The sequence below is a fragment of the Oncorhynchus tshawytscha genome, linkage group LG33, assembly GCF_018296145.1.
Source record: "Oncorhynchus tshawytscha isolate Ot180627B linkage group LG33, Otsh_v2.0, whole genome shotgun sequence".
Lineage (NCBI taxonomy): Eukaryota > Metazoa > Chordata > Actinopteri > Salmoniformes > Salmonidae > Oncorhynchus > Oncorhynchus tshawytscha.
This window is the reverse complement of record NC_056461.1, coordinates 12,148,376-12,164,590: the sequence shown is the minus strand read 5'-3', so window position 1 is coordinate 12,164,590 and position 16,215 is coordinate 12,148,376. Positions and strand designations below refer to the sequence as shown.

The 16,215-nt window shown below is 40.1% G+C and overlaps 1 protein-coding gene across 1 annotated transcript in view; it reads right to left on the bottom strand.

Annotated features, from left to right (window-relative positions):
- LOC112230894 (noelin) overlaps positions 1-13,995 on the bottom strand; it is a 51,463-nt gene extending 37,468 nt beyond the window's left edge. The window contains exon 1 of the mRNA XM_024397258.1: positions 13,491-13,995. Within this exon, the coding sequence (XP_024253026.1) occupies positions 13,491-13,556 (66 nt within the window). The 5' untranslated portion in view covers positions 13,557-13,995. The remainder of the gene's footprint in view (positions 1-13,490) is intronic.
- Positions 13,996-16,215: the final 2,220 nt, after the last annotated feature.

The following is a 16,215-nucleotide window of genomic DNA, read 5'->3' as shown; positions in this document are numbered from 1 at the left end:
CTGTTCCTAGAATTTTGAAGCAAACAGCTGGAGGCAGGGCTTTTCCTATAGAGCTACATTTTATGGAATGGTCTGCCTATCCATGTGAGAGATGCAAACTCGGTATCGACCTTTAACTCTTTATTTAAGACTCATCTCTTCAGTAGATCCTATGATTTGAGTGTAGTGTTCTCTCTCTCTCTCTCTCTCGAACTCTCTCTCTCTCTCTCTCTCTCTCTCTCTCTCTCTCTCTCTCTCGAACTTTGGTGCAGATTGTAGGTGTGTGATGTGTAGCATGGAAGCAGCAGCATACCTGGGATCAAATAATAATTTAAAACATGAAAAATATACTTTGATCTAGCCTGCATAGAGTGCCAAATGTGGGTTTTGGGTCTACTATATTGGTCAATTAAGCCAGACAAATTCAATCAAGCGCAGATTATTTCAAATACTATTTAGAAATTATTTGAACCTAGGTCTGAACATCAGGCCTTTGTAAGAATGCAGGAAGAGAGAGGTGGAGATAGAGTGGACCTGAAACCTTGAAAGTTACAGAGGGCTGTTATATTACTGTTACAGCAGCATACCTGGATTCAAATACTATTCAAAATCATTTCAAATACTGTGCTTGACTAAGCTTTCAGGTGCAGTGGAAACAGAAATATCTCAAACGTGCAAACTGCGCCCATCTGACACTCCAAGCGCTGTAAGTTTTTGAAACATTTCAAATAATATTTGAACCTAAGACAGAACAGCAGGACTCTGTAAGAATTTATATTTATTTTTATGTAAACTATGCCTATTTAACTAGGCAAGTCAGTTAAGAACAAATTGTTATTTACAATGATGGCCTACCAGAATGCAAAAGGCCTCCTGAGGGGACAGGGGCTGTGATCTAAAAAAAATATATATATATATACATACATACATACATACATACATACATACATACATACATACATACATACATACATACATACATACACACACACACACACACACACACACACACACACACACACACACACACACACATACATACATACATACATACATACATACATACATACATACATACATACATACATACATACATACATACATACATACATACATACATACATACATACATACATACATACATACATACATACATACATACATACATACATACATACATACATACATACATACATACATACATACATACATATATGGGACAAAACACACATCACGACAAGACAACAACATAGCATAGCAGCAACACATGAAAACACATGGGTAGCAACACAACATGGCAGCAGCACAAAACATGGTACAAAAATTATTGGACAGACAACAGCACAAAGGGCAAGAAGATAGAGACAACAATACATCATGTGAAGCAGCCACAACTGTCAGTAAGAGTGTCACTGATTGAGTCTTTGAATGAAGAGATGGAGACAAAACGGTCCAGTTTGAGTGGGTTTTTTTGCAGCTTGTTCCAGTCGCTATGGTGAAAGAGGAGCGATTACGATAGAGGAAACCAAGTCTAGATTTAATCTTTGCCTGCAGCTTTGATATGTGCTGACTACCTCAAGCTCTAAAACTTCAGAGGTAGTAATCACACCGGTGGGGAGAGGGGCATTCTTCTTACCAAACCACATGACCTTTGTTTTGGAGGTGTTCAAGACAAGGTTAAGGGCAGAGAAAGCTTGTTGGACACTAAGAAAATGTTGTTTTATTGTGTACAACACAACATCTGGGGAGGTGCCGGCTGAGTATAAGACTGTATCATCTGCACATAAATGGATGAGAAAGCTTCCTACTGCTTGAACTCTGTTGTTGATGTAAATTGTGAAGAGTGTGGGGCCTAGGATTAAGCCTTGGGGTACTCCCTTGGTGAAAGGCAGTGGCTGAGCCTGAGACAGCAGATGTTCTGACTTTATATACTGCACTCTTTGAGAAAGGTAGTTGGCAAACCAGGCCAAAGACCCTTCAGAGACACCAATACTCCTTAGCCAGCCCACAAGAATGGAATGGTATACTACCGACATCACAAAAGCCAGTCAGTTGATTATTGACAAGTTTTTCCAACACTTTTGATAAACAGGGCAAAAAATAAATTGGCCTATAACAGATAGGATCAGTTTGATATCCCCCTTTAAATAAAAGACACACCGTGGCTGCCTTCCAAGCAATGGGAACCTCCCCACAGTGGAGGGACCGGTTAAAAAGCTCAGAGATAGGCTTGACGATTATATGGGCAGTAACCTTAAAGAAGAAAGGGTGTTTAACATCTGAACCAGATATTTATTGGGGGTCAAGTTTAAGGAGCTCCTTTAGCACCTCAGACTCAGAAACCGCCTACAGGGAGATACTTTGTAGTGGGTCAGGGGAAAAAGACGGAGGAGCATAGTCACATTCGAAGGGGTGGGAGATGAGGAAATGTTGGACGGGCAAGAGACATGGCATAGTCAAATAGGAATCCTGACTTAATGAAGTGGTGATTAAAGAGCTCAGCCATGTGCTCCTTTTCAGCAGCAACCACATCATCAACGTTAAGGGACATGGGCAGCTGTGATGAGGGTTTATTCTCCAGGTCTGTAACCGTTTTCTAGAACTTCTTGGGGTTAGACCCACAGAGAGAGGGCTGCTCCTTAAAGTAACTAACTTTGAACTTCCGGATAGCCTGAGTGTACTTATTTCTAATTTGCCTGAACGAGAGCAAGTCAGCCGGAATGCTGTGTGCCGAGCGATTTGCCAAATAAAATTCTTGACTTGTTTTTAATTCTCATTTAGCTTATGAGCGTGTATTTGTTACCCCTGAAAATATCAAAAAAGAAGGGCCAAGCGTCTTCGACAGAGTGGATCAAGCTGATTCTATACCAATTTACAGAGGCCAGATCATGAAGGAAGGCTTGCTCACCTTTTTTAGAAAGCGTCTATGACAAGTCAGTACAGGTCGTTTCACTGAGCAGCCATTACGAACACAGGCTATAAAACAGTGATCACTAAGGTAATTATATAAAACACCAGACTGATACCTATCAGGATTATTTGTAAGGATAAGATCAAGGAGAGTTGCCTTTTCTTTGTGTTTGGAGTCATACTGTGTGGGATTGGTTATAATCTGAGGAATATTTAGAGAGCCCAATTGCTTTAGGACTTGGTCAGGTGGTTTAAACATGTCCCAATTTAGGTCACCTAGCAGGACAAATTAAGACTTATTTTAAGGGGCCAGGAGAGAGTTTAGGGCATTTAGGGTACAGGCTGTTACTGATGGTGGCCTATAACACCGAGCAACAGTCAACAAATAATTATTTGAAAGTTTAATGTGTAAATCCAGCAGATCAAATTGTTTGAGAACAGACTTGGTGGAGACAACCGAGCACTGAAAGTGTTCCTTGGTAAAGATTGCCACTCCACCACCTTTGGAAGATCTGCCTTGCCGAAAAAGGTTAACATCAGTGTTCAAAGCACTATTTCTTAACCACGTCTCAGTAAAGACCAACACTTCTGGAATGGAGTTGTGAACCCACAGTTTCAATTGATACATTTTAGGTAATACGCTTCTGGTGTTAATGTGCAGAAATCCCAGGCTTTTACATGAGCAGAAATCAGTGAAGCAGATATCAGGTCACTATTTCAGAATTGGGACTAGCAACAGTAGATGGGCCAGTGTGTACTTGCACATTTCCAGATATAATCAATAGTAATACAATCAGGGAACGGAAGAGGACAGGGAGAGCTCTGCAGTGCTGATTTATAACTGTAAGGGATTTCCTCCTCCTCTTCCGAAGAGGAGAGGCGAAAAGGATCAGAGGACCAATATGCGGCATGGTAAGTGTCCATGGTTCTTTTAATACGTAAATGTACACATGAACAACTGAATACAAAAACAAGAAACGTGAAAACCCAAAACAGTCCTATCTGGTGCAAACACAGAGACAGGAACAATCACCCACAAAAACACAGTGAAACCCAGGCTACCTAAGTATGATTCTCAATCAGAGACAACTAATGACACCTGCCTCTGATTGAGAACCATACTAGGCCGAAACATAGAAATACCAAAATCATAGAAAAACAGACTGCCCACCCCAACTCACACCCTGACCATACTAAATAATGACAAAACAAAGGAAATAAAGGTCAGAACGTGACAATAACATATAAATGTGCATTAGATGGCAAGAAGATCATATTGTACAGCAATTTCATCAGGTAACATGAATACAAAGCCAGCAAGAGGTGGTTAGAATAGGATGGGAGGCCAAGAGTCTGTGTAACGAGTAGAGAGTCAGAGTCCCGAGTGTGGAAACAAACAGACTTTCCCACATTTGGGTAAACAAGCAAGTTCATAGTCAACAAAGCATGCAGGCGTCATGAGGCAAATAGCATAAAGCACAAGCGAAAAATATAACTTTGGGTTAGCCGTTGTAAGTTCAGAGTCACTTGCCTCAACAGTGCATGTGTGCTGGAGGCAAGAGAAAGCTCGGGAGAGAGGGGGGAGTATGGCGGGGGTATCTATACCAGATAGGGGGAGACAGGCAGAGCAAACGGTGAACAGATCGCCAGGTGGAATCCAAGCAGCAGTGCAGCAGGCAATGGGGAGTAGGTTTCAGACCCACTTGGGAGAAGCTATTTTCAGGAGGCAGATTCCTTGTAGAAAATCCCAGCTAACGTAGCTAGTATGACTCCATCCATCTTTTCCACGTGGAAAACGAGGCCGCTAGCTAGCTTTATCTTGTCAGTGTTGGCGAATGGTGCTTTACAATGTCCAAACAAAGTTGTCCTGTGGCTGTTGTATTTTGGGGATTCGGAGGAGGATATTTTCTCTGCACAGATGGAGAGGGCTTCAAAGGCCTCTGCATTTGGGTGGGGAGAGGCTGTGAAACTCTCCTGCATTTTTTGTTTTCACACCTCTCACTTCACACTTCAGTGCTAATTTCAGTCAGATTATTTCCTAGCAGATTAGTAGATTTATTTATTAAGCTTCATATAACAAAATTACCTTGAGATTGTCTTTTACTTTTTGGCTTCAGAAAGTAGGTTCAGTCTGAACATTACTCATACAATTTTGTTTTGGATGGTATTTCCAGGTTCCGGTATGTTTCTTCTGCAGGTCTTGGCTTGTTAGAGGTATTTTTCCATGATTGTACTCGGTAGTAATAGACCATTCAGGTCATTTTGTCCAAAATCAAGGTTTTGGGTATTGAATTGTGAATTGCAACAAACTCTAACACTAATCCAAGTTATCCAAGTATAGCGGACCAAATTATGAAAGGCAAGCATTGTAATTGTGAATTCCGTAAAGTCAGTGTGGAAGAGGGAAAAAATTATTGTTGTCTATCAATAATGACAAGCCACCAGGGTCTGACTATCTGGATGGAAAATTACTGAGGACAATAACAGGCGATATTGCCACATCTTCAATTTAAGCCTACTAGAAAGTGTGTGTCCTCAGACCTGGAGGGAAACTAAAGTCACTCCGCTACCCAAGAATAGTAAAGCCCCATTTACTGGCTCAAATAACTGGCCAATCAGCCTGTTACCAATCCATAGTAAACTTCTGTAAAAATGGTGTTTGACCAGATAAAATGCTATTTCACAGTACACAAATTGACAACAGACTTTCAGCACGCTTATAGGGAAGGACACTCAACAAGCACAGCAATTCCACAAATGACTGGCTGAGAGAAATTGATGATAAAATGATTGTGGGGGCTGTCTTGTTAGACGTCAGTGCAGATTTTGACATTATCAATCATTGTCAGCTGCTAGAAAAACATGTGTTATGGCTTTACAACCCCTGCTATAAAGTGGATAAAGCTTCCCCAGGGTAGCTGTTTAGGCCCCTTGCTTTTTTCAATCTTTACTAACAACATGTCACTGACTTAGAGTAAAGCCAGAGTGTCTATATATGTGGATGACTCAACACTATACACGTAAGCTACCACAGCGACTGAAATGACTGCAACACTTAACAAAGAGCTGCTGTTTGTCACGCCCTGGTCTAAGTATTTTGTGTTTTTCTTCATGTATTGGGTCAGGCCAGGGTGTGGCATGGGGTTTTTGTATTGTGGTGTGTTTTGTCTTGGGGTTTTGGTGTGTATGTATTGGGATTGTAGCTAGTGGGGTTATCTAGCAAAGTCTATGGCTGTCTGGAGTGGTTCTCAATCAGAGGCAGGTGTTTATTGTTGTCTCTGATTGGGAACCATATTTAGGCAGCCATATTCTTTGAGTTTGTCGTGGGTGATTGTCCTATGTGTCGTTGTTCCTGTCTCAGTGTTAGTTTACACAAGTATAGGCTGTTTTCGTTAAGTTCTTTTGTTTTGTAGTGCTTTATTGATTCGTGTTTTACGTTCATTAAACATGGATCGCAATCTACACGCTGCATTTTGGTCTGACTATCCTTCACACCTAGAAAACCGTAACACTGTTAGTTTTAGAGTGGGTGGCAAGGGATTTGTTAGACGTAATTATTTCTAAAAACGAAAAGCATTGTATTTGGGACCAATCACTAAACCCTGAACTAAACCCTGAACTAAATTTTGTAATAAATAACGTGGAAATTGAACAAATTGAGATGACTAAACTGCTTGGAGTAAGCCTGGATTGTAAACTGTCATGGTCAAAGCGTATTGATACAACAGTAGCTAAGATGGGGAGAAATCTGTCCATAATAAATATGCCAGACTCTGCCATCTTAACAACACTCTCAACAAGGCAGGTCCTACAAGCCCTAGTTTTCTACCACCTTGACTACTGTTCAGTTGTTTGGTCAGATGCTACAAAAAAAAAGGACTTAGGAAAATTGCAATTGGCTCAGAACAGGGAAGCACGGCTGGATCTTGGATGTACACAGAGAGCTAATATTAATCAAATCCATGTTAATCTCACCTGGCTCAAAGTGGAGGAGAGATTGACTTCATCACTACTTGTATTTATGAGAGGTATTGACATTGTAACGATGTACACTGAGAAGCAAGCTCAGGGAGTGAATACATTTAATGAATTAACAAATGAACAAAACAAGACACACAAACAGCGCACCAACATGAAACAGGAATAATGACGACTGGAGAAGAAACCAAAGGGAGTGACATATAAAGGGCAGGTAATCAAGGAGGTGATGGAGTCCAGGTGAGTGTCATTATGCGTGTACCGCTGGTGACAGGTGTGCGCCATAATGAGCAGCCTGGTGACCTAGAAGCCAGAATGGGAGCACACGTGTCAGACTTGTTGAATGCTGTCTGTTTGAACTACTGGCACACAGCTCGGACACCCATGCGTACCCCACAAGACATGCCACAAGAGGTCTCTTCACAGTACCCAAGTCCAGAGCAGACTATGGGAGGCGCACAGTACTACATTGAGCCATGACTACATAGAACTCTATTCCTCATCAAGTGACTGATGCAAACAGTCAAATTATGTTTAAAAAAAACAGATAATAAACACTTTACAGAACAGTGGGTACTGTGAAGCAACACAAACAAATACACACAGACACATGCATGCACACACACGATAACATACACACTATACACACACATACACACGGATTTAGAACTGTAGATGTGGTGGAATAGGGGCCTAAGGACACAGTGTGTTGCAAAATCTGTGAACGTATTGTAATGCTTTTAAAAAATTGTATAAACTGCCTTAATTTTGCTGGACCCCAGGAAGAGTTTACTGCTGCCAGCAGCTAATGGGGATCCATAATAAATACAAAAATTGGAATGAAGGTTTTGATGTTGAGGTTAGTATCCTGTATAAGTCCTTGCAAAAAAAAATCAAGTTTATCTACATTTATCCAACTCTAATTCCATATTTTTGCAGAAGAACTCATGGGCCCATGCTCGCTGTGTTACTTTGTATATCACTTCATAAAGCTGGAGGGAGAGGTGGGCCTTAAATTCTTGAGGGTTACAGAGGGTTGTTATATTACTGTAACAGCAGCAGCTGCTTTTCAGGTCTCTGTGAGAGGGCAGGCAGGGAGAGGGGTCTAAAACTGCCATGCAGGGAGATGTAGCTGGCCTTTCACTGAACAGCTGGCCTTTCACTGCATGACTGAAAACCTGAACTAACAACAACAAATACTGCCCTCACTATCTATTCTAAAAACATGTTAATTAAGGAATTCTGGAATACATACTGCCCACATACTAGCTATGCTCTGAGTACATCTTCATTAAGGAACTATGGGATATGTAGTGCTCTAGGGGAGGAGTACGCAGCCACATTTGGGAGAAGGAAGATTTTTGTCAGAGAGAAAATAATTATAAAAACAATTAGTTGTGAGGTCAATTGCATGCACTGCCAAATTCTCTAAACTGGAAGTGGCTTATGTTAAAGAAATGAACAGTCAATTCTCTGGCAACAGCTACACTAACATTCAAAAGCACCGTTTTTTGACCATTAAAATAACATCAAATTGATCAGAAATACAGCATAGACATTGTTAATGCTGTAAATTACTATTGTAGCTGGACATGGCAGATTTTTTATGGAATATCTATATAGGCTTACAGAGGTACATTATCAACAACCATCACTACTGTGTTCCAATGGCACGTTGTGCTAGCGTATCCAAGTTTATCATTTTAAAAGGCTAATGGATCATTAGAAAACCCTTTTGCAAGTATGTTAGCACAGCTGAAAACTGTTCTAATTAAAGAAGCAATAAAACTGGCCTTCTTTAGACTAGTTGAGTATCTGGAGCATCAGCATTTGTGGGTCCAATTACAGGCTCAAAATGGCTAGAAACTAAGAACTTTCTTCTGAAACTCATCAGTCTATTCTTGTTCTGAGAAATTAAGGCTATTCCATGCGAGAAATTGCCAAGAAACTGAAGATCACGTACAACGCTGTGTACTACTCCCTTCACAGAACAACGCAAACTGGCTCTAACCAGAATAGAAAGGGGAGTGGGAGGCCCCGGTGCACAACTGAGCAAGAGGACAAGTACATTAGAATGTCTAGTTTGAGAAACAGACGCATCACAAGTCCTCAACTGGCAGCTTCATTGAATAGTACCCGCAAACACCAGTCTCAGCATCAACAGTGAAGAGGCGACACTGAGATGCTGGCCTTCTAGGCAGAGTCCCTCTGTCCAGTCTCTGTGTTCTTTTGCCTATATTTTCTTTTTATTGGCCAGTCTGAGATATGTATTTTTCTTTGCAACTTTGCCTAGAAGGCCAGCATCCCGGAGTCGCCTCTTCACTGTTGACGTTGAGACTGGTGTTTTGCGGGTACTATTTAATGAAGCTGCCATTTGAGGACTGATTCTCATGTAAAATAGCCTTTAGAGTGTCTAAAATATCACCCATAATATTTGTTTTTGGATAGAAATGCTCAAAATTACCAGGAAGTTTGAAAAGACAGGCTGAGTGGGCAGGGAGCTTAAATGTATGAGCTCGCCTTGACTAACAGCGCTTTTAAACAACTATGTCAAGCAACTTGGATGCAGTGAGCAGTGTTGCAGTAAAATCATCTCAAGCTAATTTGGTGATACACAAAGAAACTCATACAACATCAAAATTGCTTAAATGAGGTCAGGTTAAAAAAAAAATCTAGGATGGCTACTTTGAAGAATCTCAAATATAAAATATATTTTGATTTGTTTAACACTTTTTGGTTACTACATGATTCCATGTGTTATTTCATAGTATTGATGTCTTCACTGTTATTATACAATTTAGTAAAAATAAAGAAAAACCCTTGAATGAGTAGGTGTGTCAAACTTTTGACAGTGGGCTCCAAAATTACTGGCACCCCTGATTGGCAATGCACAAATAATGCTTAAATAAATATAAACAATATAATTATAGAGATAAACTCAAAATACCAACATGTGAGAAATATGATACTTTATTAATGTTTCAATGGAACCAACCAAAATCATTTTTTGATTTATTTAAAAGTCAATGTTCTCCAAATCAAGGTTTCACAATTAATGGCAACATTAAAGATTATTGTACCTACCAAAAATTAAACCACAAATGATTATTGGGGATTTTGTTGCTTCCCTCCCCCATCTTCCTCCCTATCCTGGGGGCAAAATGCATTTGCGTCCTCTACCCCTGAGGTTTTCAACTGTTCCATATCTTTTTCATTTTTTAGTAATTGCCCTGACAGTGCTCAGTGGTATATTCAATCGTTTGTGGATCTTCTTGTAGCCATTAACAGATTTATGAAGGTCTACGACCATCTGTCTCTTTTGAACTGCCAGTTCTGTTGTTTTCTTCATGGTGTTGGATGACAGTGGGATATTGCTTGTGTGTTACCTCATCGTTATACCCTAGTGAAACAGGAAGTGATGTAATGGCTCAATATAATTCCTTAAGACTTAGATCAACTTAAATAAGTCTAATTTAATTTGGTTTATTTTTGGTAGATTTCTTCTGATTTTCCCATGATGTCAAGGAAATAGGCACTGAGTTTGAAGGTAGGCCTTACAATACATCCACAGGTACACTTCCAATTGACTCAAATGATGCCAATTAGCCTATCAGACGCTTCTAAAGCCATGACATCATTTTCTGGAATTTTCCAAGCTGTTTAAAGGCACAGTTAACTTAGTGTATGTAAACTTCTGACCCACTGGAATTGTGATACAGTGAATTATAAGTGAAATGATCTGTATGTAAACAATTGTTAGGAAAATGACTTGTGTCGTACACAAAGTAGACGTCCTTACCGACTTGCCAAAACTACAGTTTGTTAACAAGAAATTTGTGGAGTGGTTGAAAAATGAGTTTTAATGACTCCAACCTAAGTGTATGTAAACTTCCAACTTCAACTGTATAAGTTTTATTTTAACTGACAAATAAAATCAATCAATCCAAACTGTGCAGCAGCTGGTTGATGAATGGAAAGAGACACCTAATACAGAATACCGAAAAGTTGAATGACATTCGGACATTGTCAAGCCAAGGCTTTGATACTGGGTAAGCCTAGAAGGTAGGGATGTATTTTCTGTTTGTCGAGATTGACATAATCTATTTATTGTGGTGTTGAAAATGCAAACCATGATATTGAATTGCCCAATGTCGGTATGCTATGTTTATTAGTTGTGTGGTGCATTAGCACAGAAACCTGTTGGTGGAAAATATGTTGCATACATTTTATATAATTATAAATATTGCATCAAAATGTTGAAAATGTGATTTCCTCCTAGCTGATAGTGTCTGCAGCCAACTCTGACCGTAGTGTAATCACTGAGGCAGGGAGAGTTAACTTGTCTGTGGTGGTTGGCGAACCCTCAACCTTCTGGCCCGTAGCCCTCCGTGGAATCGACAGTACCACAAAAGAATGCTGAAGTGGCAAAGTTGAAATCCACGTTTATAAACACAGGATCCCTACAGTTATTGTTATTTGTGGTCGTAAACACATTATTTTGAGTTAATTCTATGAGGGTGGAGGGTGTTCAATATATTTTATAGTACAAGGGTCAAGTGAAAATATTTTTTACTTAGGGTAGGGGGGGTGTATTTTTTTTAATGACACCTTGAGGCAGACCAGTCCCTGCCTAGTAAATTCCGATCTGTCCCTAACATTCATCCAATCTGAAATGAATTAAATGTTGAGGCCTGTGGTTGAATTTGAATTAAAATAAGGTTCAAATTTGGTAGAATATTGTGTGGTCTATGTTTGTGCATTGCCAAATAGATGTCCACATAATGTATTCATGTTGACAGGATTATTATGTTGAACTAATGTCCATTCTGCTTGTTAACCAGTTGTCAACTTGTTCATGCCTAGGGAGATAGGACTGTGTACAGACCAAAAAATGTTTAGGGTTCCTCAAGAGTTCTTTGGGAAGGGTACTGGTTCTATGTGGAACCATAATGACTCAAGAACCCTTTGAGCTCTTCAATTGTTCTTTACAGTTCACATTAGGGTTCTTTGCTCTTTTAGTGATACTTAAAATGTAGGGGAGGTGGCTCATTAAGGTATTTTGGGGCTCTTTTTGTGCAACCGTGAGTGAGAGTGTCCTTCTAGTTGATCTAACGTGTTGTGTTATGCTCCTCTATATGATTATGGGCAGTGGCATATCTTGTGAAAGATTTTGCATGGCCTTGCGTCAATTGAAAATGGTTGACTAAATCAGTCAGAGTTCCTCTATTCTCTCCTCATGGACCCCCAGTGTTCCAGAGGTAGCTCACTTCAACTCAACACCTATGAATTTACAGCAACACAGAACCTTTCAGATTGATATTGGTTATTTATAGAATCCTTTTCCATAATATAAACAGTTATTTTAAAGGTTCTAAAAATTACCATAAAAAAGACCATAAAAAAGGATTGTAACCATAGCGGAGCTCTTTTTTAGTTCTATAAAGAACCTTTTTAATGGTTCTTTATAGAACCTTAGGAAAGGGTGTTTTATACCGTCATACGGGTTCCATTTATCAACTAACATTCAACCTCATGAGCATGGTTCTTTATAGAACCTTGAAAAAAGTGTTCTATATAGCACCAAAAAGGGTTCCACTATGCTTACAAGCCAAATAACCCCAATCTGGTACTATTTAGAGCCATTATTTTTTTGCCTGTAGGTCTCTGGGAACAGACACACGTGTAGTTTTGGGAAACATAAATAATTGCTAGAATATCTGTGTAACCCTATATGTAAACATGTGTGCAAAAAAAAGGGAATTTACTTTAAACTATAGAGTAAAATGTGCACAATGTGAGTTAAAGGCAACTTCCTCACAAACATAAACCAACCATCAGCACCATGGACAGCACCACCATAAGCATCTCCCAGAAGTGCTGTGTGGGTGGTTCAGACGGAGAACAACACTTGACAACATTCTTCCATCACATTACAGCCTTGGATACATTTTTGGTGATTGGATCAATTTGTTGTGTAATGGTTTATACCAGACAAATAAAATTAGAATGAAGACCTCCCTATTCCTATCAGAAGTCACATTCTTACTGCTCGTTTGGGCATCTTCAAAGGACCAGCTGTGCTGTGCTACTTGATATGCAATCATCTTTGACTGTTGATTTTTTTTTTTAAACGACACATCCAGAATAACGATACATCTAGCAGACAAAGCACAAAGATTCGATTTGGAATTAAAAACATTCTGACATAACCCTAACCCGCACATTGATTATTTGGATGGGTATACTTGTCATTCATTTATTACATTTGCTCATTATGTATACGTGTGTAATATATTTGTATATTGACACACATTTGTGCGTTTAGGATTTTGTATATCTCTGTATCCCTGCGCGTTAAACAGAGAGCCCCGGTAGGGTCAGGCTGTGTGACATTCATTGGGCGCTTCTGGCGCTATCTGCGCCGGTGTAGCACAATGTATCCACATCATCGCCATGTAATCCCACCCGTTAATCTGTTTTAAATGCGGAAACTGTATGATTTACCGGAGCTCTGTCTAGCGAGCAGGCACTGGGTAGCCTCTTAATCTTTTATCGGACCAATTAACCGCCCGCCACGTTGTAGCTCTAATACAGAGGGGAAAATGGCGTGTGTTTAAACCTACTTGGGTGAGTTCTGTGCCCATCAAGACGAGGACGATAAGACTCAGGATCTTGCTCGAGGGCTGCATCTCTTGCCTCGGGTGTGTGGAACGTACCAATGCTCTCACATGCAGATCGGTTCCTTTGCGTCCCCCGCACGGCAGTCCTCTCCTCTCCGCTCCCTCCTAGCGCTGAGGTCGCTCGACGTCTGTTTATCACTCAGCAATCAAAAAGTAGAAAGCGATACATCTGTGCGGAATCACAGTCTCTTCGCATATTAAAAAAAATAATAAATCTCGCCTCCTCTCGGTCTCAGTGTTTCTGCTCTCCCTCTTTCGTCCTCCCTTTCGTCCTCTAATCGCCACTACGGGTTCTGATAAACATTTGCGAAGGAAGACGTTGGTTTACGGAAAGCTGCACCGGTTACTCAGATTTTGCCAAAACTTTGCTCCCCTGCCTCGAGCCTCAGAATAGCGATTGGTGAAAAAATGTGAGAGACATCGGAGCTGTCCACGGTGTTGAACCAGGAAGTGACATGCCAGAGCGTGGGAAAATCAAACAGGGAGCGCACGAGAGATATGAGAGGAGGCCTAATATTTTATTTTTTGTATCATGTCCCTCAATTCTAGTATTTAATTTATTTGTCACAGGTTTATTAAACTAAAGCTGGCCTGTCTGTGTTCTAGATAGTCTATTTAGTCCATTGGGAGTTTCTTATTTGATTTGGCTCATATTCCAAAATAATGGTATTCATTTCACATTCATTTCACATACACCTCTGTTCATTGATATTGAAATAAGACATGACCATAGTCTGTAGACATGACCATAGTCTGTAAGGCTGAAATTGTGTGTTGGTTTGTAAATTGAGAAATTGATCAAGCAACACTGGCGGTAACAGTGGCTTCACTGTCAAAATAGAAATACTCAAAACACTGGGATTGTGTAATGTTGTTTGTGTTGCATGAAACCATGAAAACTAGTGCGGAGATCTCGTTTTTGGAAGGTGTTTGAATGTAAACCGAATGTAAGTGTTACGATGCACAGAAAGTAAAAAAAAAAAAAAAATGGAATAGCATTATTCTGAAACACCCAGAGTGGTTCTTCAATCTGAATATTAGTGTTTTTAAGAGAGGGTTTGAAAACACTGAGTTTCAGTGTATGTAAAATGCAGCATCAAAACAAACATAAATATATTTTTAGCAGACTGTGTGAGACTGAGAAATGCAAACGGTTTCTACCTTAAATATTGATTAATGATAAGGGTCTATGAAGAAATGTTTGTTGTGGAATTCTAATTCTAACTATATTTTATGAGAATAACCAAAGATAGAGGAAATTAAGTTATTGAACTCATTGGAAGTCTGTTTTTAATATCCTTGCACTTCCTATTTTGCCCTGTGGCTCTATTTTTCGAGGACTGTAGGTAATTCAAAAATGTTCAGACTTCATTGTTATTTTACACAAATGTTGCATGCATGCTTGAAGAAAGACAAGTACACCTCTATATTAGTATTAAGCAACTCGTTGTGCCATGAGGCATAATTGCTCACGATGAACAGATTTAAAAACCGTCAGGCAAAATTAAGTTCAACGATGAGACGACCCATTCCCACATTTCTAGCTTGTGATGTTGGAGGCTAATATCGTATCCTGCCATGTTTCTGGAAAACCTGCAGTTGCTCCTGGGGGATCGAGAACTGTGCCTGCCAAAATGGGTTAAACGGGCAAATGATCAGATTCATAAATCAATTTTAAACATTAAAATACTTCAAAAGAAGGGATCAAATGATGTACTCGACAGGATTTGAAACCCCATAATGTTTAGGAGCTTCAGAGAGAGGAAACGACACCAAAAGAGAAAGTATCTAACCGAACTCGAAACACCAAAACAGGTGTTGCAGAACACTTGATTAACTGGTGTTAAGTCACACCAAGTAATGTTTCAAAACATCTCAGGATAATGTGTTTCAATACTCCAGCAAAGTTAAAGTTTCGGCTCCTTCGCATCGGTTTCAGCTCAGTTGCCACTTGTTTTGGTGTTACGAAGCACTTCATTTTAACAGTGTTCATGCTGTGTGGTAGGCTGCAACTACAGCCTGTTCATGATACGCTTTACCCAACTGCACACTAGGGATATCGTAGTTCATGAAATTGACTGCGACCGTAGTTGGAATTGAAAGTGCAGTTCAACACTTTTCATCCGAATGCCTTCCTCTCGTAGCCACGTGATGGACAATGTGTTAAAGTGCTGTGTGTCAGCTTGAAGAGGGTTTTATAGACTTTTATAGACTGTCACTGGAAGCTGGCTTATGTCCTCCCTCAAACTAAAGTGAAAGTATGTTGGTGGTGTGTGTGTCTGTGTGTACGTGTGTGGGAGGGGGGAGGGGGGGGGGGGGCGAGCCACAGGTAAGTGTGTGTAACTGAGTTTCAATGCTATAATATCATGCATGGGGAGAATCTAACTATTTGGATTGGGTATATTAGTACACAGGGGGTCTTGTTTGTGTAGGCAGTAGCCCACAGTGCTGGGCCGCTGTGTGTAAGCCTATGTGCTTTGTCACTTTAGTGGTCTATTTAGCATTCTCCCTCTGTGCAGAGCTCATTTCATTGTGTGCCTCAGTAATGGCCTCTTTTCTCTCAGATGCAGACCAAAAGTAATTCCTCTGTCAATTGCTTGCCCGAGAAGTCTTTGATGCGATTCCATGGCCGCCAGGCTGCCTGCGTCTCGATGGAATTGTGTCATAC